This window comes from Argiope bruennichi, chromosome 9 (genome assembly GCF_947563725.1).
Source record: "Argiope bruennichi chromosome 9, qqArgBrue1.1, whole genome shotgun sequence".
In the NCBI taxonomy this organism is placed as follows: domain Eukaryota; kingdom Metazoa; phylum Arthropoda; class Arachnida; order Araneae; family Araneidae; genus Argiope; species Argiope bruennichi.
Genome location: NC_079159.1, coordinates 33,361,026 through 33,385,420, shown reverse-complemented (window position 1 = coordinate 33,385,420; position 24,395 = coordinate 33,361,026). Strand labels below are relative to the sequence as shown.

Here is a 24,395-nt window from a genome sequence, read left to right as displayed (position 1 = left end):
TCTTTTAGATTGCGATGATAAGTGAGCAGCTGATGTGACTCGTAAACTTTATGCAGCTGGTGAATCACTTTCCTCGAATACAAAATAATTAATGAGGAATAAATTGTTAAATATCTTAATGGAAGAAAGTATCTTGCTTCGCGTTGCTCAATTTTAAGTTTATTGCTTTTTATGTTTTAATAAAGCAGTAAACTTATTTAGAAATTCAGGAATAGTATGAATAAGTGCATTTAGTATCGTTATTAATATGCATGGTATCCATTTTAATTTTGACCAGTGGCTAATTTCTAAGACTTTAGAAATAGGCATTTACTTCAAAAAGAAAATTCATTTACAAAAATCACATTTTAATTTGTTTGTGACAATGAGACGCTGCTAAAAAATTATGTTTATTATTATGTCTGTAAATTATGTCAGTCATTAGATAGGCAGATAAAATTACAGAATAAAGATGTAAATCAAAAAAGTATTTTCATGAGACTCAAGGGGAATCCAACTCGCAGAGTGTTATCCAAATCTCGAATTTACTTTGAAGATTGAAATCAGTGAATGTAAAAAGGATTGGCAATGACTAACGTTTCCTCCTATTTATTCATTTCATTTCATTCATTTCATTTATTCATTCTAAAACCATTTCAAACTGAGATTTAAAATATTCTGAACAGCTGCGATAAAAAACTGAAATATACTTTAATTCCACTAACATATCAAATTAATTTTGTAGGCGTAGTTTTTTTTTTTTTTCTTTTTTTCCCCCATAAAAAATTTAAACGAACTTCAAAATAAATATAAAATGGTTCTAATTTTGTCCATTTTTGATTAAATCTGTATTATTCAAACACAGATGCGTGCGTGCGTGTGTGGTTGTGTGTATGTGATTTTGAATGTATGCGTGAGTACTTGTGTGTGTATATGAATGTGAATGTATGCGTGAGTGCTTGTGTGTATGTGAATGTGTACGTGCGTGCTTGTGTGAATGTAATTTGTGCGTGCGTGCTTGTGTGTGTGTGAATATAATCTGTGCGTGCGTGCTTGTGTGTATGTGAATGTGAAAGTATATGTGTGCGTGTATGTGTACATCTCTCTGTGTGTGCGTGTATGTGTGCGAGCACGCATGTGTGTCACGACTTCTTATTATCACTCTAAGACTTTTTATTCTTATTATTAAAAGAAATTAAATTTCTCCTCTACGCATCTGCAATACATTTCTGCAATATATCTGTCATTTTTAAATGTATGATTAAAAACTTCGAACAGCTTAAATACGTGGTAGCTATAGACTTCTTACCTTTCCTTATGATAATAACTACAAATGACGTTGTAAATTTTCATGTAAAGACTTAAGACATTATTATCGAAAAATGCAAAACAACAAAAATTTATTACAGCACATTTATTATGACATTAATGAAGTACAATAAGAAATTCTTAACTATTAACAGACTTTAAATGATTTTTCAAAAAGTTGGGAGATGAACTTTACAAATTCAGGCATTGAAACTATTCTTTCTGAAAGAATGAAATATGAGAAATTAAGAAGAAAATTCATGATAAGAATATTAAATGAATGGTACGACGTATTGAAGTGAGACGGAAAATATTTAAACAAATGGATACAAAATAATTTATGAAAACCGTCTCTGTTGAGTATAACGAATACCTTCATCTGCTATCACTGAAATTTCTGTTTTGACAAGCTCATTGTTCCTGTCTTCCGAACCTTTGATTGTTGGTCTGGATTCATCTTGGTCCATACCCCATTGCTGGAGCTCTGATGTACCAAACAGTAAATATATTATAGTAGTAACAATGACCAATCCAATTGTGAAATAATACACATAGCTCCACTGCGCTATAGATTGCTGTTAAAAAGATTAAAAAAAGAAGTATTAAATTCTAATAAAATGTAAATCTAAATAAAATGTCAAATTCTGTTTGCATAAAATTTCCAATTTTTAAACATTTTCGTAAATTGGTTTTTAGTTATTTGATTCGTTGTGTTTACATAAATTTTGTTATATGGTTTTGTTTGTAATATCGTTTTGATGACATGAACGGCAACTTGAAATGGCCTTTACCATCCCAAAAAGAGAAATGTTAGGACATGTTTTCTCCAATTTCCCATTTTTAACATTCAAATTAAATGATATTTAATTGATAGGATCAATTGTCTAATACAAAGAAATACACTAGAACATCAAATACAAAAAAAATACACTGGAACATCAAATACAAAGAAATACACAAGAACATCTAATACAAAGAAATACACAAGAACATCTAACACAAAGACAGACATTAAAACATCTAATACATAGAAAGACACTAAAACATGTTATACAAAGAAATACACTAGAACATCTAATAGAAAGATGCACTAGAACATCTAGTACAAAAGAAAGACACTAGAACATCTAATACAAAGAAATACACTAGAATATCTCATACAAAGAAATAGACAAAAACATCTAGTACAAAAGAAAGACACTAGAACATCTAATACAAAGAAATACACTAGAACATCTAATACAAAGAAATACACAAGAACATCTAGTACAAAAGAAAGACACTAGAACATCTAATACAAAGAAATACACTAGAACATCTAATACAAAGAAATACACAAGAACATCTAATACAAAGAAAACACTAGAACATTTAATACAAAGAAAGACACTAAAACATCTAATACAAAGAAAGACACAAGAACATCTAATACAAAGAAAGACACAAGAACATCTAATATAAAGAAAGACACAAAAACATCTAATACAAAGAAAGACACAAGAACATCTAATACAAAGAAAGACACAAGAACATCTAATATAAAGAAAGACACAAGAACATCTAATACAAAGAAAGACACTAGAACAAAGTATAAAGTGATTTCGTAGGAAGGTGTTCAGTTTCCTAACAATGTCATGGCAAGTATTTTAATCGTTAAAAAACTGTTATGTAAAACTTAGAAAAAATAATAAATAAAATGTATTTTAGTTTTTCTTTATTTCTGCAAATGGAAATAAATAAATTGTATACTAATTGTCCTTTTATTATTTCTGTAAAAATTTTATTTGATATTCTAAATATGAAGAGAGTTTCTATAATTTAATACATTTGTGATCATTATGTGGTAGCAAATACCATTGAAAAATAATTTATAATAAAGGCTTCGTACTTAAACATTTTATTTGTTATATATTTTAATCAATTATTTTTTTAGTTTGTTTCTGAAAATGTTTGTGTTTTAGTTTGATTTTATTCAAGATACAAATATACAAAACACTTACTTCTTCCTTGGTAAGGTATCCAATCATTGCTGGAAGGAGGAAATAAGGTACACTACTCAAAAAACACAGAATTCCTGATAATGTTCCTGAATAGAATCATCATAAATAACTATTACAAAATATTTACGATTATTTATATTCATTCTGCAGAATATTGTTTTCACATAAACGAAATTATATTTCTTGACATAAAATAGTGTAAAATATTGAACGCTTAAGACAAATTAATATTAGTATTAAAATTAGCAAAAATTTGATTCCATATGAAAGGCACTATATAGAAATAAATATGAGAAAAGGTGATTACAAGTTTCGATAATAAAAATAATAATTCATTAAAAATATATATGTTTTTATTACACAATTTTAAGAAATTGTAATAAATTTTTATCACACAATTGAAAGTTAAAACCATTTTTTATGCATTGGGCATAATAACTTTTCCACATATACGAATTTATATATCTTGACACATAATGTTGTAAAACTTTAAACCCATGAGAAGTTATAACTTTATTAAATCAAAAAAAAACTTTTTAAATATCACAAGAATTGATAGAATAAATAAATAAATAATAAGAGTTGTTTTGAGTTTGTTTGATTATAATTTACAGAATTTTGTTCGAACCTTTATTTATCTACTAAAATTCGAAAAAAAAAGTAATTGATTGAAAAATACAAAAAAAAAGGTTATGCATAACATTATACAAAAAAAATGTTGTAATCTAGTCAAATTTTGTCATCCAATGACCATTCATGACATAGATTTGTAAATATTTTGTGTATATTTGAATCATTTGTCAAAAATTTATTAATTTGACATAGTCGGATTAATTTTATTACTTTCACTTCTGTAATGTTTGCAAATATGAGATAATGTCGATTTTTCAGTCACTTCCTTTGCAAGAAATCTTTAATTTTGTACTTAGAATTTTCACAAGAAAAATTAAAAGTTAACATTAGTAAAAATTTGATTCCATATGAAAGGCACTATTTCGAAATGAATATGAAGAAAAGGATTACACGTTTTAATAATAATAATAATTCATTATGAAATACATTAAAAATAAATAAAAGAAAATAATTTTAAAAAATATTTTACTATTGTACTAAAAAATATGTTGCAAAATTTAAAAATTTGCAATAAACTTTTTTAAGCCTTTTTATTACACAATTGGATGACAAAACCCAAACAAAAATTCAAATTGGAAAACTAAAGAAATAAAAAAAAACGAATTCCAAAATGAAAGGAAAAAAAATTATTACAAATTGGGAAGTTAAAACAAAAATCATAAAAGCTTGAGGAACTCAAAGCTGCACAATAAGAACTAAAGCACAATGAATGCCATAGGAATTTCCTAAGCATTTAATAAAAATTAAAATGCATTGTTAATGTAATTTTTGTGCTGTGATATTCTCATTTGAAAAATTTTATGATCCAACAGATAAAGTATTTTCTGGTAATAGTCGTAGAATTCAATTTTTTTTCCTTATTTACATACAGATTATTTCACTTACCAGCAAGATTTGGTGCCATGTCTATAGGAACCAAAGAAACGCCAAATATATAAAAATCACTTAAAATGCCAGCAGTGATGAAGGCAATGGTACTCAATGTAACATTGCATCCTGCAAATAATATGCCAATAAACCCTATGAATGCCGTTAAGGAATCTGAAAAAATAATTTTTAAACTTAATAAAAAACATTTAAAAAAATTCTATTATCTATTTAAATTACAAATATGAAGTCAGTAGAGTATTCTTAACTTACTGGCAAGAGTTGCGCCTTTCCTAATATACACAATCGGTATTTCTCTTCTACTTCTTATGTAGTCAATCAAGATGCCAACAATACAAGCACAAATTGCACGAAGCAAGTTCGGTAAGCATGACAGTAAGCCATTCTAAAAAAAAGTCGGTGAAACATTTAAAACGTCAATCGAAAGCAAATTTTTAATTGCCTAAATCTACTGCAATAGATTTATACAGTAAATCCACTGCAATATGTTTTTATACATTAAATCTACTCCATAGGTTTATACAGTAAATTTACACCGTAGGTTTATACAGTAAATCTACTACAATAGGCTTATACAGTAAATCTACTACAATAGGTTTATACAGTAAATATAAACAACAGGAGGTGATTAATATACGATTTTTATTTCTTATCTAATAATATCAAAATATTATTAAGGAAATGTTGGAAAATGTTATGAACAAATTTGTAAAATAATTGAAAGATTCATTGAAGCCCCAATGAATAAGCTGCTATTAGTCATGATGTTAAAGAATTTTTATCTTCAAGTAATTTTCATGTAATAATAACGTTTTGAAGAATCATAGAATAGAACTTAAATTCAGAACTAAAGTTATAGCAAAAAAAAATTTAATTTAAAATATTGCATTTACGTATACCGACTTGAACACTGCCCAGATTGAGTATGGTGCCCATGTAGAGTGCCACTGATGTGACGAAGAAAGACAAAATCCAGCATTGCCCAAGAAATCCGGCAGCTAGAGCCCAGAAGGGAACTGAGGTGGCAATTGCTTTCCAGGGTATAGAAGTTATCTAAAAATAAAAAATAAGTATATTATTTATAAAAAAAACACCAAGAAAAAAGATTTCTATAAATCTAATATCTGTTTTTTTTTTTTCTTCTTCTTCTTCTTTCTATGGCCTGTAAATTGTATAGAGTTAGTGCTGTTATTATTTCAAACCCTTGCATAAAATTCGTCGTAAGCGATAAATCTATGTCATGTTACTACAAAGTGCATTCGTGTCTTCAATTCAAGACATTAAAATTATCTCAAAATTTCCGTTATTTAGCTTTATGCAATGATGACTCAACAAGTTTACAACATATGGTTTTTCGAGCATTCATAAAATTTAAAAATGCTCAATCACTAAAACTAGATAATTTCAAATTGCCTACTCATGAAATTAGAATGATGCTTTTCTGATATTTCAAAACTTATAAGTAGAGATTATCAAACGTTTTCTTGGCAGATTTCTCACTCATAGGCCATCATTCTTTGGTTTATGACTGGTAGATTCACTCATAGTCTAGAACATTTAAAAAATAAAGAATTACCAGACACAGCATTTAGCTAAAATAAAACATAGCGGGCAGGATTTTCAAAATTATAGTGGCATCATTTTTAATATAATTATTTTTTACGTAATAAAAAATAATTTGTTAATAAAATTACAAAGTAGCCTCTTTTGACTAGTCATCGAGGCCTATCCACCATATGAAAGTATTAATTTAGTGATATCAAACAACGTTGATGAACTCACATTGTGATGATATCACAATAAAAGAACATATTTAAATCGCACTTGTACAATGTGCTTGGAACGCTCTAATTTGTTAATTACGCTTGCAAAATGGGGAGTAACAGTAACGGAATCTCTCCAATTATGGAAGTTAGGGGCCTCTTTCAAAATTTTATATTTCTTATATATATCGAAAATGAAAGGTGGTGGGGACAAGCAGCCATTAATGACGTATCTAGGTATCATAATTTTTTCATATGAAATAAAAATTGCCGAAATTTCTACAGTAGTTATGGCTAAGATATTCTGTCAAGAATTTCCCCCCATAAAGAATGTAAAGTAGTAAATTTCGCTCAAAGCTAAAGATGAAAGATGATAAAGGCAGAGGGCAACAAATGTACGTGTCTAGAAATCATGATCATCCATCTAAAATAAAAACTAACATAATCATATAATTTCTTTAAGGATAGGGGTTTGATTTTGCAAAAAAATGTTAAATATATAAATGAAATACTCTTTAACATTTCCAAACCTGATTGCCAAACATTTTAAAAATGTATGGCATGCATTCTAATTTCTTTAAAGAACTGTACGAATAACAGTAAATTAGTATCATAATTTTTAAACGTAATTAAGGAAATATGTGCAAATAGAAAATCGATTGCATAACATTCCTGCCAATTGTGAAAAATAAGCTCACCTGCTCTGCTTGAGGACTTGTATTTTTTGTAATCAAGGTCAATTCATCTGATTTTATTAAAGGATGTAAGCTTGGGGAGTCATATATAGTAAAAAAGCACCATACACACCATATTAATCCACTAAATGCTGTAAAAAAAGAATAAAGCAATGTTAATATTCCAACTAGAATGTCGTATGAATTTTCATAATATAAAAACAATTATAACTCTTCATGCTAAATAATTTGAAGAAGTAATTTATTGTCAAATCAGAATTATATTAATTATAATGAGTTTTGATTTTATAATATTTGAAGAATAGCAATATGGTAATTTCTAATGTTTATTGTAAACTAGCTTTTGTTTTTATACTGCTTAGATTTGTTTAAATTCATATCATATAGTGATGCCTGTTATTTTGGAATGATTCTACTCCATAGAAGGCTCATGTCAATTGAATGAGGATTTTTCTGAGGTCTTTGTTAGATGCTTTTTCCCCCTTTTTCTTTTTCTTTTCTTCTTTTTTTTTTATCTTTTCCATTATTGATATTCTAAGACTATAATCCATAAGACTATATTCTATATAGTCTTGCTTTTGAATTTCATAGTATTTTGAATTGTATTGACTTTTTTAATTTTTGTTTTAAATTCGAAACAATGTAATGTTTTTACACAGTTCTTTTTCTTAGCCCATTCTAATATGCTAATAAACAATAAATACATTTTTTTGCCTTCATTTGTCCATGATCTGCATTTGTCATCAAACGCCTTCTTCGGGGAAATCAAAACTTATCTAAGACACGTACAAAAGCACGGAGGGCTCTTGAATTTGAAAAAAAAATCTGTTTGATATTGATTTAAAAAGGGCCAGTTCAGGCCAGTTCATCTTTACTTTGTCTTACTTACTTTTATATCCTTTTATTTTCAAAATATCGCAATCTATATTATATAATCAAATGTGTATAAGAAAACATGATTCGAATAATATATGTTTGTACCAATAAAATAATATATTTCTTTTTTAATTAAATACATTAATGCTTCGAAGTAAATTTACCGGAATGAAATTGATCTCCCAATATCAATGAAGGAGTGCATGGATAGCGTTAACATATTCAGAGTAAAGAATCCATCTCAGTTTGAGTATTGATACGAAAATTATCTTTCAAATCAATTCAATGTCTTGGTAGAGACATTGAATTGATTTAACTATGATCTTTAATTAAAGCTATGCTCTAACTAAAATGATCTTTAACTAAACTCTTTAACTAAAACTATGATCTTTAACTAAACTCTTTGCCTATAACCTCCTAAACTATGATCTTTAACTAAACTCTTTAACTAAAACTATGATCTTTAACTAAACTCTTTGCCTATAACCTCCTAAACTATGATCTTTAACTAAACTCTTTAACTAAAACTATGATCTTTAACTAAACTCTTTAACTAAAACTATGATCTTTAACTAAACTCTTTAACTAAAACTATGATCTTTAACTAAACTCTTTGCCTATAACCTCCTAAACTATGATCTTTAACTAAACTCTTTAACTAAAACTATGATCTTTAACTAAACTCTTTGCCTATAACCTCCTAAACTATGATCTTTAACTAAACTCTTTAACTAAAACTATGATCTTTAACTAAACTCTTTGCCTAAAACTATGATCTTTAACTAAACTCTTTGCCTATAACCTCCTAAACTATGATCTTTAACTAAACTCTTTAACTAAAACTATGATCTTTAACTAAACTCTTTAACTAAAACTATGATCTTTAACTAAACTCTTTGCCTATAACCTCCTAAACTATGATCTTTAACTAAACTCTTTAACTAAAACTATGATCTTTAACTAAACTCTTTAACTAAAACTATGATCTTTAACTAAACTCTTTAACTAAAACTATGATCTTTAACTAAACTCTTTGCCTATAACCTCCTAAACTATGATCTTTAACTAAACTCTTTAACTAAAACTATGATCTTTAACTAAACTCTTTGCCTATAACCTCCTAAACTATGATCTTTAACTAAACTCTTTAACTAAAACTATGATCTTTAACTAAACTCTTTAACTAAAACTATGATCTTTAACTAAACTCTTTAACTAAAACTATGATCTTTAACTAAACTCTTTGCCTATAACCTCCTAAACTATGATCTTTAACTAAACTCTTTAACTAAAACTATGATCTTTAACTAAACTCTTTAACTAAAACTATGATCTTTAACTAAACTCTTTAACTAAAACTATGATCTTTAACTAAGCTCTTTGACTATAACCTCCTAAACTATGATCTTTAACTAAACTCTTTAACTAAAACTATGATCTTTAACTAAACTCTTTAACTAAAACTATGATCTTTAACTAAACTCTTTGACTATAACCTCCTAAACTATGATCTTTAACTAAACTCTTTAACTAAAACTATGATCTTTAACTAAACTCTTTGACTAAAACTATGACTATAACCTCCTAAACTATGATCTTTAACTAATCATAGTTACGAAAAGCGAGATCGTACAACAAACTCAGTATTACCTAAAATCAAACCTCCAAAATGTATTTAATGTAAAAATAAACTACGTTAAGTGTTTCAAAAATCGTGAGAAATCTATCTTCCAAATATCGTTGATATTTTAATATCTCATGAAAAAATTTAAAGTTAAGTAGAATCTCTTATCCTTGACTTCTGAAATTAATCATCACGGTTATAAACTGTATAAAAATTTTACAAAATGACATGAAATCCTTCTTTTAAATATCTCTAGATAAATTGAGACATGTTATCGCTTTAAATCTTACTGTAAACTGCATACAATGTCTTTTATCTTATGACAACACGTTAATAAAGATACTTCCTAGATGGAATAAAAATCGGAAATTTGATTGCACAGCTGTTTTAGTCCAGACTTCAGACTTCACGCATTTTCCCGTTGCCATCTCTTATTTACCCGTGAGCTGTATTTATTTTCGTGTTTCTAGAAATGAATGTCATGGCATTTTTAGTCAATACAAGACCATGTGTGTGTTGAATGCATATTTTTATAAACAAAGATTTATTCGGTAATGGAAATTTCTATCAATTTCGAACGTGCCGTGTGTTGGTTTATCATGCTTTGCCCAATAAGTTATATTTAATCAAAAAATTATATTGTTGATTGCTTGTCATGCTTGAAATAAAATGAAGCAGGCTTACAAATGAAACTCTGCTTAAATCATTTGGTGAGATTTCACTTATTTTTCCTTCCAAACATATTAAGACAAAATTTGGACTAAAACATATGGGCTACGGAAATAACCCACTAAATACGATAGCAAATTTAATTTTTGGTGCAATCTTAAAATCTTGGTCTTTGGTTTGGAAACCCTGATTCCAATATTTTGGACATTTAGTACACTTTGCTCGTTTGCTGAAAATTCGGTCTGTATACTTTAGCTATGCAGTATCTGTATAGCTGTACAGTATATGTGTATTAGCTGTACAATATCTGTATTTAGCTATACAGTCTGTATACTTTAGCATATTTATTTGTTAATATTTTATAAATATTCATGAAATATATTCGGTTTATACCTATTTCAGCAAGCTCTTTTACATCGCCAAGAATACCAGTTCGCCAAATACCAATTCACCAAGAATACCATCCCAAAGACACCAATTCGCCAAATACCAATTCACCAAGAATACCATCGCCAAAGACACCAAGTCGCCAAAGAAACGGTATATCAAGAAACATTTGTATTGAACAATGCGAATATTAGAATCCACAGTGCAAAACTTAATATATTTAATTGAAAAATATTAATGAGCATTTATTCTTCCTAACCAGATGGTTGTGAAAAGCGGCTAGTAACAAATAAGATAATTAGAGGCTTGTAATGAATAAGATAATGATAATTTGTTACAAAATTAATTTGAAATATGCAAGCAATGCCTTTGTGATTAGAACCCTTAGTTGAAGCAATACAATCACTAATTCTATAAACAAAGAGTACAACTTAATAAGAACCAGGTAAGAAAACAAAATGGCAAGAAGTTAGCGCACTGATTTTAATTGTTTAAAAAAATAGCTTCTTATATTTTATTTGTTATTTTACAATTCTATTCTATGAAACAAATTGGATGTAATAATATATAGATATTCTTAGCATAGAAATGGATTTAGCCCCTTTTTCCGCTGATGATAATATCGAAAGATTTTTATTCCTTACTAATGTAATTATTTGAAAATGAAAGAAAAAAATTCTTTAATGATTTATCAAATACGATTTTTCGAAAAACAATTATCATTGTGCTTTTATTCCCGAAATAGATCTTGAAGTAGGCAAGGAAATAACAAGTTTTGTTTTATTCAAGAAGATATGAACTTTTGGTGCATCACATAAACTTCCGTTGTAATCGTTATTTGAGAAAGTTATGTGTTTAAGAATCTTTTAATTCGATTGCTATGGGTTAAAAAGGCTTAAGGAATACAAAATTTCATGTTTATTTCTCTGAAGTTTAGAATGCTTATCTACCATAGAAACCTGTGCTTACATAATTGCCACCATGATTCCTTTGTTAAAACTTTTTCTGTCGATTTACAAATCTAAAATGAAAATACTTAACCCTATGAGTCCGGATTCGCCCTAAAATGCACCGTTCAACAGAACTCTGTCTTGGAATGTTTTGAGGAACATGGTTCAAATGTAGTGGTGAAAGGCAATCGCGACAGCTCGCGATTATGTTCTCCATGGGGTACCAGTGACCTTGACATGACTGATACATGGTTTTTTTTGTCATTCGCCTAGTGACAAGAATAGAGGACGGAAGACAATAATTACAGAGATGAAGCATTTATCAGTAAAGCAAAACTCTAAATTCGATCAATAATAGCAATTTCCTAATATATTTTATTACTATGGCCATAAGACGGTAATTTTTAAGTATTTTTATGCATAGTATATAACAAATTTTTGACTTTGTTAGAAAACTTTTTAAAAGATTTTTTCTTTTCTCTTTATTTGTTTATTTTTATTAATGCTGATTATTTAGATTTTTTCCCGAGATATTTTAGTTCATATTTTTTTTTTCTGTTCATAAAATTATACATTTCTACTGTGTTTTCTTCCTTTCTTCCTGTTTTCGTGTGGTATAGAGCGTCTGCTAAGCGTGCTGGATTTTTCTGTGCTACAACCCACCTACAGATTTTTTTTAATTTTTTCGAACAGTATTATAAATTCAAATTGTAGTTTACAAAAAGGTAAACTCATTCCACAATACCAGTTTTCAAATAATGCATTTTTAAGCAAAAAAAATGCAAAATGCATTAAAGCAATAAAGTAATGCAATGAACATTATTACCATACCACCCAGATAGAATACAGAAGGCCAGCCTCCTATAAAATCCGATGCACATAGGGCCCCAGCTGTGACGTACGAAACAAAAGCGCCTGTGCCGTATCCAGCCAAAATGAAAGAAGATATGAACATCTGTTCAGATTCGGGTATCCAAAGGGAAATCATATATACAAGAGCTGGAAATACAGGTGACTGAAAAAAAATTGAAAATCAATCATTAATTTTATAACAAGACTATTATGCTCCTTTCAATCAAATTTGCCCTTTGTTAAATCTTCTTGTCCAATATTATGTCTTTTTTTTTAAAAAAATCAAGAAATTGATTATTTCTTCATTGATTTTATGGTAAATATTAATCAAAATAATTAAATAACCGGTGGTAATTTTTGTCTTTAATAGTATGTCCAAATCAAAAAATTTTGTAAAAGGAAGATAACTTCTTTCGGGATATTAATTTATAAGTTTAATATTATTTATAAATAATATTATTATGGTGTTGAGGCAAATGGTTATGGTTATTTCTGTTAAATTACACTGTCTCGTTTCTTTCAGCATATTTCAATGTCTTCGAAAATGCGATTACAATAAACATTTCGCTTCTATTAATCAAATTGTTCCAGAAATGGAAAATCAAGATTGGGTGAAGCGACTTAATTCGTCTTTTTCCAAAGACAAATTAAGTGAACATTTAATTATTTATTCACTAGTTTTATGTTGCATATTAAACCAAATAATAAAGTATACTAGCGATATCTCTTTCTATTGACAACAATCCCAGTGAAAAAACATTATTTAAAAATAGTGATCCCATTTTCCAATTTGTGTTTTACCGTACTTAACCAAATTTAATGATTTATTTTTGTCAACTTTCATTGCCTCATTTCTTTCTACATTTATCACTGTCTTTACAAGCAGCATTGCAAGAGACATTTCGTATCCATAAATAAAATTGTTCCAAAAACTAAAAATATCCAAATATGGTGATAATTTTTTTTCCAAATATAAATCAGATCACTAATAAGTTATTATAAATAGATTTTTTGCTAGATATTAAACTAAATAATAAAATATATCGGCGGAGAGTTTTGTCTTTGACATCAAGTCCAAATCGGAAAATATTGCTGAAGAAATTTTGACAAATCTGACAACATTTACTGATGTTTTCGTACTAAATTTTATTTCGACTTTTGGGGCAAATAGTAATGGTTACTTCGGACCATTTTCATTGTCTCATTTATTTTTTGATTCTTCACTTCTACAAGTATCCTTACAAGAAAAATTTCTTTACTCAAAATAAAACTACTTGAGAAATGAGAAAACAAAATCATGTATGGTGATTTAATTTATATCTTTCCAACGCAAAATTAAGTTTGCAGCGGTTACATAACTCTCGTACCTTCTCTTTTGATACAGAGGATGGCGTTAACTTATTAACATCAAGATATATTTCTCATTATCCTTCTTGGGGATCTTTATTAAATTGTATTCTGAATATCATGTATTTTCGTATTCGTGTTTGTTTTGTTTTGTGAAAAGTGGAACTTAGAAAATAATTAAACAACTGTTCCTGAAACTGCCTATTATTTTCATCTATCTCATAATGAAGTTATAAAGAATCCCTCTATAAGTTTCCATTAATTTATTGGTTTTATGTGGATGTTGAAGCAAACAATGAAATCCACCAGCGGTACACTTTGTCTTTGAGATTGATTCCAAATCACATTTTTTTTAAAACCGCTTTAACACTTTCTTTCCAAATTTGTATTTATATATTTGCAGTAGGAGACAAATGGAACGGTTGTTAATTGTCAATTTTAAATTAATCAATTGCAAAATCATAATCCGTCAATTTACAAAAAATTACGTCCTCGTATATGTAAATGTTCGAAAAAATAAGATCAAATATTACGAGCCTTTTTCATTTGGGATGCATGGGGGATTTTACTCATTCATGCTTTAAGATTCCGTGAGTAATTATCAATCCTCAGAGTTTCCGAATTCGTTTTTTTTTTAAAAGACAGGTAAATTTTAGAGCATGAGCACAACTGACATATAACAATACAATAAATAATTTCTTACTGTCTTTACAAAAACCATTACCAGAGACAATTCGTCCCTATATATGTAACTGTTCGAAAAAAAAGCACGAGAAAATAAGATCGAATATTACAAATCGTTTTCAGTTGGGATGCATGGGTCATTTTACTCATTCAGGCTTTAAGTTTCCATGAGTAATTATCAATCCTCAGAGTTTCCGAATTCGTTTTTTTTTAAAAATACAGGTAAATTTTAGAGCATGAGCACAACTGACATATAAAAATACAATAAATAATTTCTTTCTACATTTCTTACTGTCTTTACAAAAACCATTACCAGAGACAATTCGTCCCTATATATGTAACTGTTCGAAAAAAAGCACGAGAAAATAAGATCGAATATTACAAATCGTTTTCAGTTGGGATGCATGGGGTATTTTACTCATTCAGGCTTTAAGTTTCCGTGAGTAATTATCAATCCTCAGAGTTTCCGAATTCGTTTTTTTTAAAAAAGACAGGTAAATTTTAGAGCATGAGCACAACTGACATATAACAATACAATGAATAATTTCTTACTACATTTCTTACTGTCTTTACAAAAACCATTACCAGAGACAATTCGTCCCTATATATGTAACTGTTCGAAAAAAAAGCACGAGAAAATAAGATCGAATATTACAAATCGTTTTCAGTTGGGATGCATGGGTCATTTTACTCATTCATGCTTTAAGTTTCCATGAGTAATTATCAATCCTCAGAGTTTCCGAATTCGTTTTTTTTTAAAAATACAGGTAAATTTTAGAGCATGAGCACAACTGACATATAAAAATACAATAAATAATTTCTTTCTACATTTCTTACTGTCTTTACAAAAACCATTACCAGAGACAATTCGTCCCTATATATGTAACTGTTCGAAAAAAAGCACGAGAAAATAAGATCGAATATTACAAATCGTTTTCAGTTGGGATGCATGGGGTATTTTACTCATTCAGGCTTTAAGTTTCCGTGAGTAATTATCAATCCTCAGAGTTTCCGAATTCGTTTTTTTAAAAAAAGACAGGTAAATTTTAGAGCATGAGCACAACTGACATATAACAATACAATAAATAATTTCTTTCTACATTTCTTATCGTCTTTACAAAAAAACATTACCAGAGACAATTTTTTTTATATATGTAAAAAAAAAACAGGAGAAATATGTTCGAAAAAAAAAACAGGAGAAAATAAAATCGAATATTACGAGCCGTTTTCATGCATGGGGCATTTTACTTACTCATTCTTAAAATTTGAATGACTAATTATCGATACTTAAAATTTCCGATACTCAGAATTTTCGAATTCAGTTTAAAAAAAGAAGACAGCTCAATTTTAAGGAAGGACGACAACTGACCCACAACAATACGATAAAAAATAAAGCATAAAATGCAGAAGTTTTACTTACTGTTCCCATTCCGATAACAAATCGACATACTATGAAAGCATAAATAGACAAATGAGCCATGAGTGGTAAAAGGGCGGTGAAAATCGATGACACCAAGAGGGTACTGATCATGGTGATCTTGCCGCCATAGACCTCACTCAATCGTCCTCCAGGAATATAGCCAACAGCAAGACCCATATATTGCGCACCAAGTGCAATACCTTGCATATCTGGGGTCCAGTCAAATTCGCCCCTGATTACCTGTAATTGTTAAAGGTTAAATACATTGTAATTTCTGGACATATATTGTAATAAAATTCCAAAAAGAGCTGAAGTATGGAATGTTTCCAATTTTCATTCAATTCCACTCGTATTCAGCTAAGTTCCCTCACAAGTAGGTATTCCTGGCAAATAAATTGGCTTACGTGGCAGCGGAATCATTCTTTTGAATGACCCTGTCCCTTTTTACGATGTCAAAAGATATATAAACACCATTCTTAATTTAGAATGGCAAATAGAATGGGACTGTAAAGAGGCAAACAAGCTTCATTCTATCAAATTTTCCATTGACTTTTGGCCCAGTTATCAATATTTTCAGCCCTCTAGCATTATTTAAAGAGACATTTTTCATCAAGTGCCTCATCCTCACCTTTCTATCTTTTTTAAAAATGATTGGTTTCTTCTACCTTGTGAGTATTGTTCATTTTTTAATGTTTCAAAACCCTATCCAACATTATTACATGATATATGCATTCATTGTATATACATTTTTATACAGGTTAGCAAAATTGTTATTTCAGACATTGGACAGAATTTTTAATTAACCCTTTAAAATAAGTCAATATGTTTTTTTTAGCCATATGGTGCTGTTTTTAGTGAAAAAATTTTTTTAACTTCAATTATAGTAAAGGTTACATTTATGTTTTACTTGGAAAAGAAACTGTCTCTAAAAACGCTATAGACATCAAGAAAAAGTATGTAAAACTATTTGGATATCCTGTAGTTCAAAACAATTAAAGATATTTGAACAATTATTATAAAATTTAAAGATTAAATATTATGAAATTTTGTAGATTTTTAATGAAAAATACTTTTAAAATAAAAGACACTCATTTGAAACATCTTCTTATAATTAATCTTATTCTAATACTTTCTATGGAAACTAGTTAAAAATTTTCAAATAGTCTTTGAATTATCTGGTTTGAAATGAGAAAATTATTCATAATATCTAGTTTTTAGAAAAGGAATTTTTCTTTCATATTTTAATCACTTTTTCCCCAATTGATATATCACGAAGCTCCCATTGATAACTTATATCCAAGGTTCTTTTATTCTCTCATTAACTAATTTTCTTTTCCATTTCCATTTAATTTTTTCCAGCAATTTTTCTGGTTATGTCACATAGAATCAATTTGGCGTCATCGCACGTTAATGCCGCATAGCATAAAATTTGGCATGAAGAAAATTCTTGAAGACCTTTCTCAGAGAAAGAAAATAATACTTACCTCTGGAAATTCAGTTTTATTGAAGGTGACTTCAGGTTGCAAACTGCATTCATTGAAGTTTTCTTTAGATAATTCATCTTTCGTATTTTTCACCATGTATACAATAGCTATACTCAGATTTGTCTGTAATGCTACAGATAGCGTAGTAGCTGCTAAGCCTACTATTGAAAACACATATCGTTTTGGGATGAAATCTGTTGTAAAAAGAAGAAAAACATTATTTTAGAGTCTGTGCTTACGGTGGACAACAGTTTAATACTGCTCAGTTAAGATGGTACCAGCCATCACCAAGCAAAAATATTGGCGAAAATTCTTCCTTTATATATATATAAACAATAATCAGCACCAACATTTGTCCTCTATACAAATTTGGCGCTAAATCCTGGCACGTTAACACTGATTTCAAGCATATGCTGAAAGTAAAGTTGAAATACTACGATTGCTAGTTGTCGCCATAAATTAGCCACAATATAGTAGCCAAATTATGAAGTTAGTGGCATGATAGACTTGGTACAGTGTTAACAGAAATATACCTTGATTTGTTTTTCTTAAACACTGCTTTTTCAATATATCCGTGTTTTTATAGAAAATTTAGTAATGTTAGAGTATTTAAAAAATGTATCTTATATGTTTTCAAAGCAAGTTTTGAAAACGTTATTTGTCCGCAAAACAAAATCCCATTATTCATTCATGTATTATTGTATTATTTGCTCCCATTAATATGCGCCAAAAGAATTTTTGTTTTATAAATTATTTTGGTATGAAATTTGGTAGTTAAAGGGTATATTAAAATTTAGTATTCTCACTGCAAAAAATGTTTTCCACTGTGATCTATTTAATTGAAAGTATTCAAAATGTGAAGCAATTCTCATTTATGATTGTGAGGATACATATGCGAAATATGGTAACTTTTTCAATTATTTTTATTATGGCGACGTTTTGTCAAAAATTTGTTTCAATAAATAGATTTAATATTAAATGGAGTGAAGTTGATTGCTTATTTTTCGTAATTTCGCTTTAAATTCTTACAACACAGTCCTATTCTTTAATATAATTTGAATACCTTATGTCATATCATATGAAAATGTTATATTTAATATCTTGAATAAAATAATATGAAACATAATTAATTATTTTTAAATAATTAATATTGATGACTCCGTTTTGATTAAAAATTTTTAAAATTACTTTGCATTTTTATAGATAATTACTAATAGACAATTACTGTAGATTATTTCACGTAGTGGAATTAGTCATTTTGTGGACCTAAGTGGTGTACAATGTGAGACCAATCTTTGAATAAACTAATCAATTTAATTTCATATTTCAACACATTTATAACTTTATCCACATGTTCAAGATTTATTTTAGATCAACTTTTAATTTTAATAATTTTGGGCAAATGTAATGATCACCTACTTATAATATTTTTATTGTTATTCATTATGTGTATCCACATTTGTACATAAGTTGAATATTTAAGAAGATGCTTGGTGTTTATAAATACCGTAATTATTAATAATGAATTGAAAACAGAAGCCTTACTATTTATATTTGATAAAGTGTATACTCATATTTTTTTATTCAAGAGAATTTATATATTTTTTTAAAACTTTATACTCATAATTTTTTTATTCGACTCGCCAGTGAACCTAAGCATCTGCTTAATCTGCATATTCAAAAACACACTAGTATTCATACAGTATTTATAACAATATATAGAATTTCTGAATTGTCAAAATGTACTGTCGATATGAAATGCGTGTGTGTAATGATTATATTGTAAATATTTATATTTGTAGCACCTCTTTTTCCCCTTGAGCAGAGAGCGCCCCCTTTTGGCGTTTTGCAGAAGACAGCCAGACCTGCACCCTGAGGTCAACTTTTTCCCTATATGCAATCCTTGCGCTAACGCCGAATGCTGTCGGCTGGAAACCGTGAAATCCCTTCTCCATACTGTTCTTTAACCTACTTTTCTATATGTGTCTGTAGTAATAAGTGTGTGAATTTTGTAGTGTAGCTGTGTTTGGGAAAATTAAAAATAGTGTATTTAAAACCGGGCAGTTCCTTAGAAAACAACAACATACCACTATATATTGCAATTCTAAGCAGATGCCTAATCTGCATAATTGAGAATCCATCACCGTTCATATAAGTAGGTATTCGTAAAAATTGATATAATTATTGAATTGTCAAAATCTAATATTGAATGAAATGAGCTTACGTGTTAAATTAACCGTCTGAAATAAAAAATGCATATTTGTAATGATTATATTACAAATAGTTATATTGCAACTTTAAGCAACTGCATAATCTGCATAATCGGAATTCCACCACTGTTCATTTAGTAATCGCAACAATCTATAAAATTACTGAATTGTCAAAATCCATATCGACGTGAAATAAGTTTGCGTGTTAAATAAATTGCTCAAAATATAAAAGGCATATGTGTGATTATATTATAAAGAAATATACGAGGGTGGGATGAAAAGTGTTCGGCCTCACCTACAGATGGCGCTTCCGGAATAACTTTGGCTAAAGCACTTCAAAGTGTCATCTTTGTTTAATACTTCTTGCATATTTTAAAAGATTTGTGTTTGGTTGTTTTTATACTGTGCTGTTTAAAATTTTCTTCTGTTATTAGCCGAGTATGAAGGTGCGAGCTGTGATAAAATATTTTTTTATAAAAGACTTATTTCCAACGGATATTAAAACTTAGCTAGATACTACACTAGGGGAATCTGCTCCTTCATTTGAAATTGTTGAAACATGGGTTGCACACTTTAAACGTTGTCGTACAAGCACTCTGGTTGCGGAGCGTTCTGGAAGACCATAATCAGCCACTGCAGAAGAAATCGTTAGAAAAGTTCAAAAAAACATTGTGAATGATAGCCTATTTAAATTGACAGTATTTGCTGAATCTGTTGGTATATCCAAAAAATGAACATATCATATTTTAATCGATATTTTTGGGTATGAAAAAGTTGTCAGCAAGATGGGTGCCGTGTTTGCTGACCTTGGATCAAAAACTGTAACACATGACGATATCGGAGTTGTACAATTCAAACCCAACAGATTTTTTGAGGCATTTCCTGTCTGTGGATGAGACGTGGATCCATCACTATACTCCAGAGACCAAAAAGCAATCAAAACAGCGGACAGTGAAAGACAAATCAGCACTAAAAAATAAAAAAGTGTGCCATCTGCTGGAAAGGTTATGGGAACAGTTTTTTGGGACGTTAAGGGAATTTTATTATTGAATTATCTAGAAGAAGGCAGGACCATCAATGCTGAATACTATGCTAATCTTCTGAATAAATTGCATTCCAAAATCAAAGAAAAACGATCAGTTTTGGCCAAGAAGTAAGTCTTGTTTAACCAGGGCAATGCTCACGTCCATTGGATGTCATTCTTATGTCTAAACTTCATGAACTGAAGTTTGAAATTCTTCCACATTCACCCTATTCTCCTGATATGGTCCCCTAGGAGTACAGCATCTTCCCCAACATGAACAAATTTCTGACTGGAAAGAAATTCTGTTAGGATACCGAAGTCATCTCAGCGACGAATACCTACTCTGAGGCCTTAGAAGAAAGCTCTGAAAGAGAGGGTATCCAAGCTTTGTCGCACCGCCGGAGTAGATGTATATCTTTGGAAGAGGACTACGTTAAAAAATAAAGCAATCATTAAACAGATTTTTTTTTACCATGTTAGGTCGGAAACTTTTCATCCGACCCTCGTAACATTTCGCAAACTGCAAATTGAAAGGAAATATATCTTCCTATTATCTCAATTATTACTTTTACATTACATGTAGGAATTAAGATATAAAGTGATCAAATGCGTGAAGAAAGAGTGACAGGAAAATATAAATTGAACCATTTAAATTAAAAAGAAGAAAGTTTTTCTATAAAATGGTATATAAATAAAATTCTTACCTAACATGACTGTGAAGGCACTTTTAAAAAATTATTCTTGTCCTGAAAAAAATTTGACAAAAACATACATTTATAAAATAGTTTTTTTTTTAATTTGGAATGGAAAAATAACTTTTGAAAAATGTAGAAGAGTCTGTTATTTTTTTCTTAATAGTAGTAGGCAACGTCTCTCCATATGAAATGTAGGAATATGTTAGCTGTAGTTCAGCAAGATTAACTTTTTTTTGGAAGTTACCAAAATTACAATTTTAAAAGTGAAAAATTATTTAATTCGATCAACTAATCAAACACTTCTTAAAGGACTGAAGAAGATTTTTTCACTTAACTTAATCATATAACAGCGTAAGAAGCTTTACAAAATAACATAGATAACTTTAAATGAAGAAATGGAAACAAATTGTAATTGTAAATTGAAGTAAAAAAATTATGTATAAAGTGAAAGTTACTTTTTTTTAATATTTACTTATGTAATTATTAGTATATCTGATAAAAAGAAAGTTTCAAAATTCCTTCAAAGCAAACATTCCTTCCGAAATAAAAGCGTTATAATCCTTTTTTGTTTCATAAGACATTTTTTTAATGATTTTCTAAAACCTTTTTTACAAAATATCTATATTCTAGTTTAAAACACAAATAAAATATAAATAAATAGCACAGAACTATAAAATATAAATAAATAGCACAGAACTATAAAATATAAATAAATAGCACAGAACTATAAAATATAAATAAATAACACAGAACTATAAAATATAAATAAATAGCACAGAACTATAAAATATAAATAAATAGCACAGAACTATAAAATATAAATAAATAGCACAGAACTATAAAATATAAATAAATAGCACAGAGCTTTATTAAAGAGTATAAATTTTAATTCAGATTTTGCAAAGAAAAAAAATTTCTTATGCATCGTAAAAATTTTTACGAACAGTTTGAAAATAATAAAATGTAAAAGCTTAATGGATTATGGGAAGTTTTCAGGTGAAATTAAGATAATTCAAGCCTAGTAGACTAACAATAAAAATTATAATTAATTAAAAAAGTTTTTTTTAAATTAATATCAAGAATTGATCAATATTAGTAAGAATTAATACTTTTACTAAAAAAATTTGTTCTATAAATGAGTATTGCAGGCGTAAACGAAAATAATTTTTTATTAAAAATGGTAGTAATGTTTATTATTATTACTTTAAAAAATAAAACCATGACTGTAATTTTAAAAGATTTAAAAGCATTGAAAGCGATAATTTCAATAAATAAATAGCTACCCTTTTTTTTGGAAATAAATTGCAGACTTTTGAATACAATGAATAAAGAATTAGATTTCGAACATAATAATACATTTCACATGCAATAAGCGCAATTTCTCACAAATTTCATTATGTGTGTCTTATAAATATGCTTTTGATTGAATGGATTGTATAGTAGATTATCCCTTTAGTGTATTTAACGCATCCCATATTAATAATTTAACAGCATAGTTAGTTAATAATCTAGGCTAACAACTGGTTACCAAAGGCGGCTAATTTAATATAAGATAACAATTCAAGTTTAAAGCAATTTTTTAAATATTTCAGTTTTGACTTTAAATTAATGAAACTCAGTTTTGAATAATCAATAATATTTTACAATCATGTTCACATAAAATTTAAGGAGCCAGTGAAAAATTTTGATTAAAAAATTTTAATTAGGCAAATTTCACTACAAATGAATTGCATAATCATACTCACCTAATATTTTTCTCAGAGATGAAACATTTTCCTTTCTGACATCAGGATGAAAAGTATATGGCAGGAAATAAGGAGCAGCTGCGCATGTTTCTTGAGAAAACAATTTTCGTTTCAAGCGTAATTCAACAAACCTTTACTCATTATTTATCTATCTTTCGATTGTATTATAAATGCACGTGCCTAAAAAAAGTTGTTTTTTTTTAGAACTGAATTAACGAGACAGAATTTTCTTTAGCCAAATTTAAACAGATCTCAGGGGAGCTGTGCAAACAGAAACGATTAGATTTTATTGGGGTTTCAGATCTAAGATTTACATCGCTCATCGGACCCAACTTTTTTTTCTTTTTTGCAAGCACTTAATCGAATGAATGTCTTATTAATATTGGTTCGGTATGAATAAAAAAAAAGTGAATCACGATAAGATCATAAATTTTAGTCCTTTCTGAGGACGTGGAAAATATAATAACCACTAAAATTACTCATTTCTTAACGGTAATGGTAGGCTATTTTATCCCTCTGATTAGGGGTATTGGCTTTTAATAATGTTAGAAATAAAATTAAGTATAATCTGATTTTAAGAATCAAATTTACTATAAGTTAATTGCTATTATTATTTTCAATGGGTCATGTGTAGGGATTGCAATACCGGACCAAAATTTCAATACCGGTATTCGGTATGTTTTAAATCTTAATACCGGTATTCGGTATTTTTTAAATCTTAATACCGGTATTCGGTATTTTTTTAAATCTTAATACCGGTATTCGGTTTTTTTTAAATCTTAATACCGGTATTAGAAATTTTAGAAAAAGAAAGAAAACACAGGTGTTTCTTTGTTTTATTTGCCAGTTTTGTTGGAGAGTGTAAATATCACAAAAATAATTTGTAACTTATAAATTTTAACAGTATATAATCACAAAAAAGTAAAGAAACATCTTATTTATTTCAATCACAAAAAAAGTGTGAATATCACTATTCAGTCATTGGTACTATTACAAATTTTTGAAATGTGATCTTAAAAAGCATAATGCATCCATTGTACTGTCATTAAGCCTGAAAAGTAATTTTGTGTAAAAATGACCAGCTGTCGAAAACGCTCTTTCGGCATCTACGGTAGTTGGTGGTACTGTTAGCAATGCGCGATATACTTTTTCCAAGTATTTA

At 28.5% G+C, this 24,395-nt stretch overlaps 1 protein-coding gene across 1 annotated transcript in view; it reads right to left on the bottom strand.

The window, feature by feature from the left end:
• The window catches only part of LOC129984916 (putative inorganic phosphate cotransporter), a 29,700-nt gene extending 6,353 nt beyond the window's left edge, over positions 1 to 23,347 (bottom strand). Inside the window, exons 1-12 of the mRNA XM_056094866.1 lie at positions 23,234 to 23,347; positions 21,498 to 21,539; positions 17,560 to 17,753; positions 16,076 to 16,315; positions 12,604 to 12,787; positions 7,270 to 7,397; positions 5,712 to 5,861; positions 5,061 to 5,193; positions 4,806 to 4,961; positions 3,288 to 3,373; positions 1,661 to 1,862; positions 1,445 to 1,509 (exon numbers count right to left, since the gene is read on the bottom strand). Of these exons, the coding sequence (XP_055950841.1) occupies positions 1,445 to 1,509; positions 1,661 to 1,862; positions 3,288 to 3,373; positions 4,806 to 4,961; positions 5,061 to 5,193; positions 5,712 to 5,861; positions 7,270 to 7,397; positions 12,604 to 12,787; positions 16,076 to 16,315; positions 17,560 to 17,753; positions 21,498 to 21,504 (1,545 nt within the window). The 5' untranslated portion in view covers positions 21,505 to 21,539; positions 23,234 to 23,347. The remainder of the gene's footprint in view (positions 1 to 1,444; positions 1,510 to 1,660; positions 1,863 to 3,287; positions 3,374 to 4,805; positions 4,962 to 5,060; positions 5,194 to 5,711; positions 5,862 to 7,269; positions 7,398 to 12,603; positions 12,788 to 16,075; positions 16,316 to 17,559; positions 17,754 to 21,497; positions 21,540 to 23,233) is intronic.
• Between the last annotated feature and the right edge of the window lie 1,048 nt (positions 23,348 to 24,395).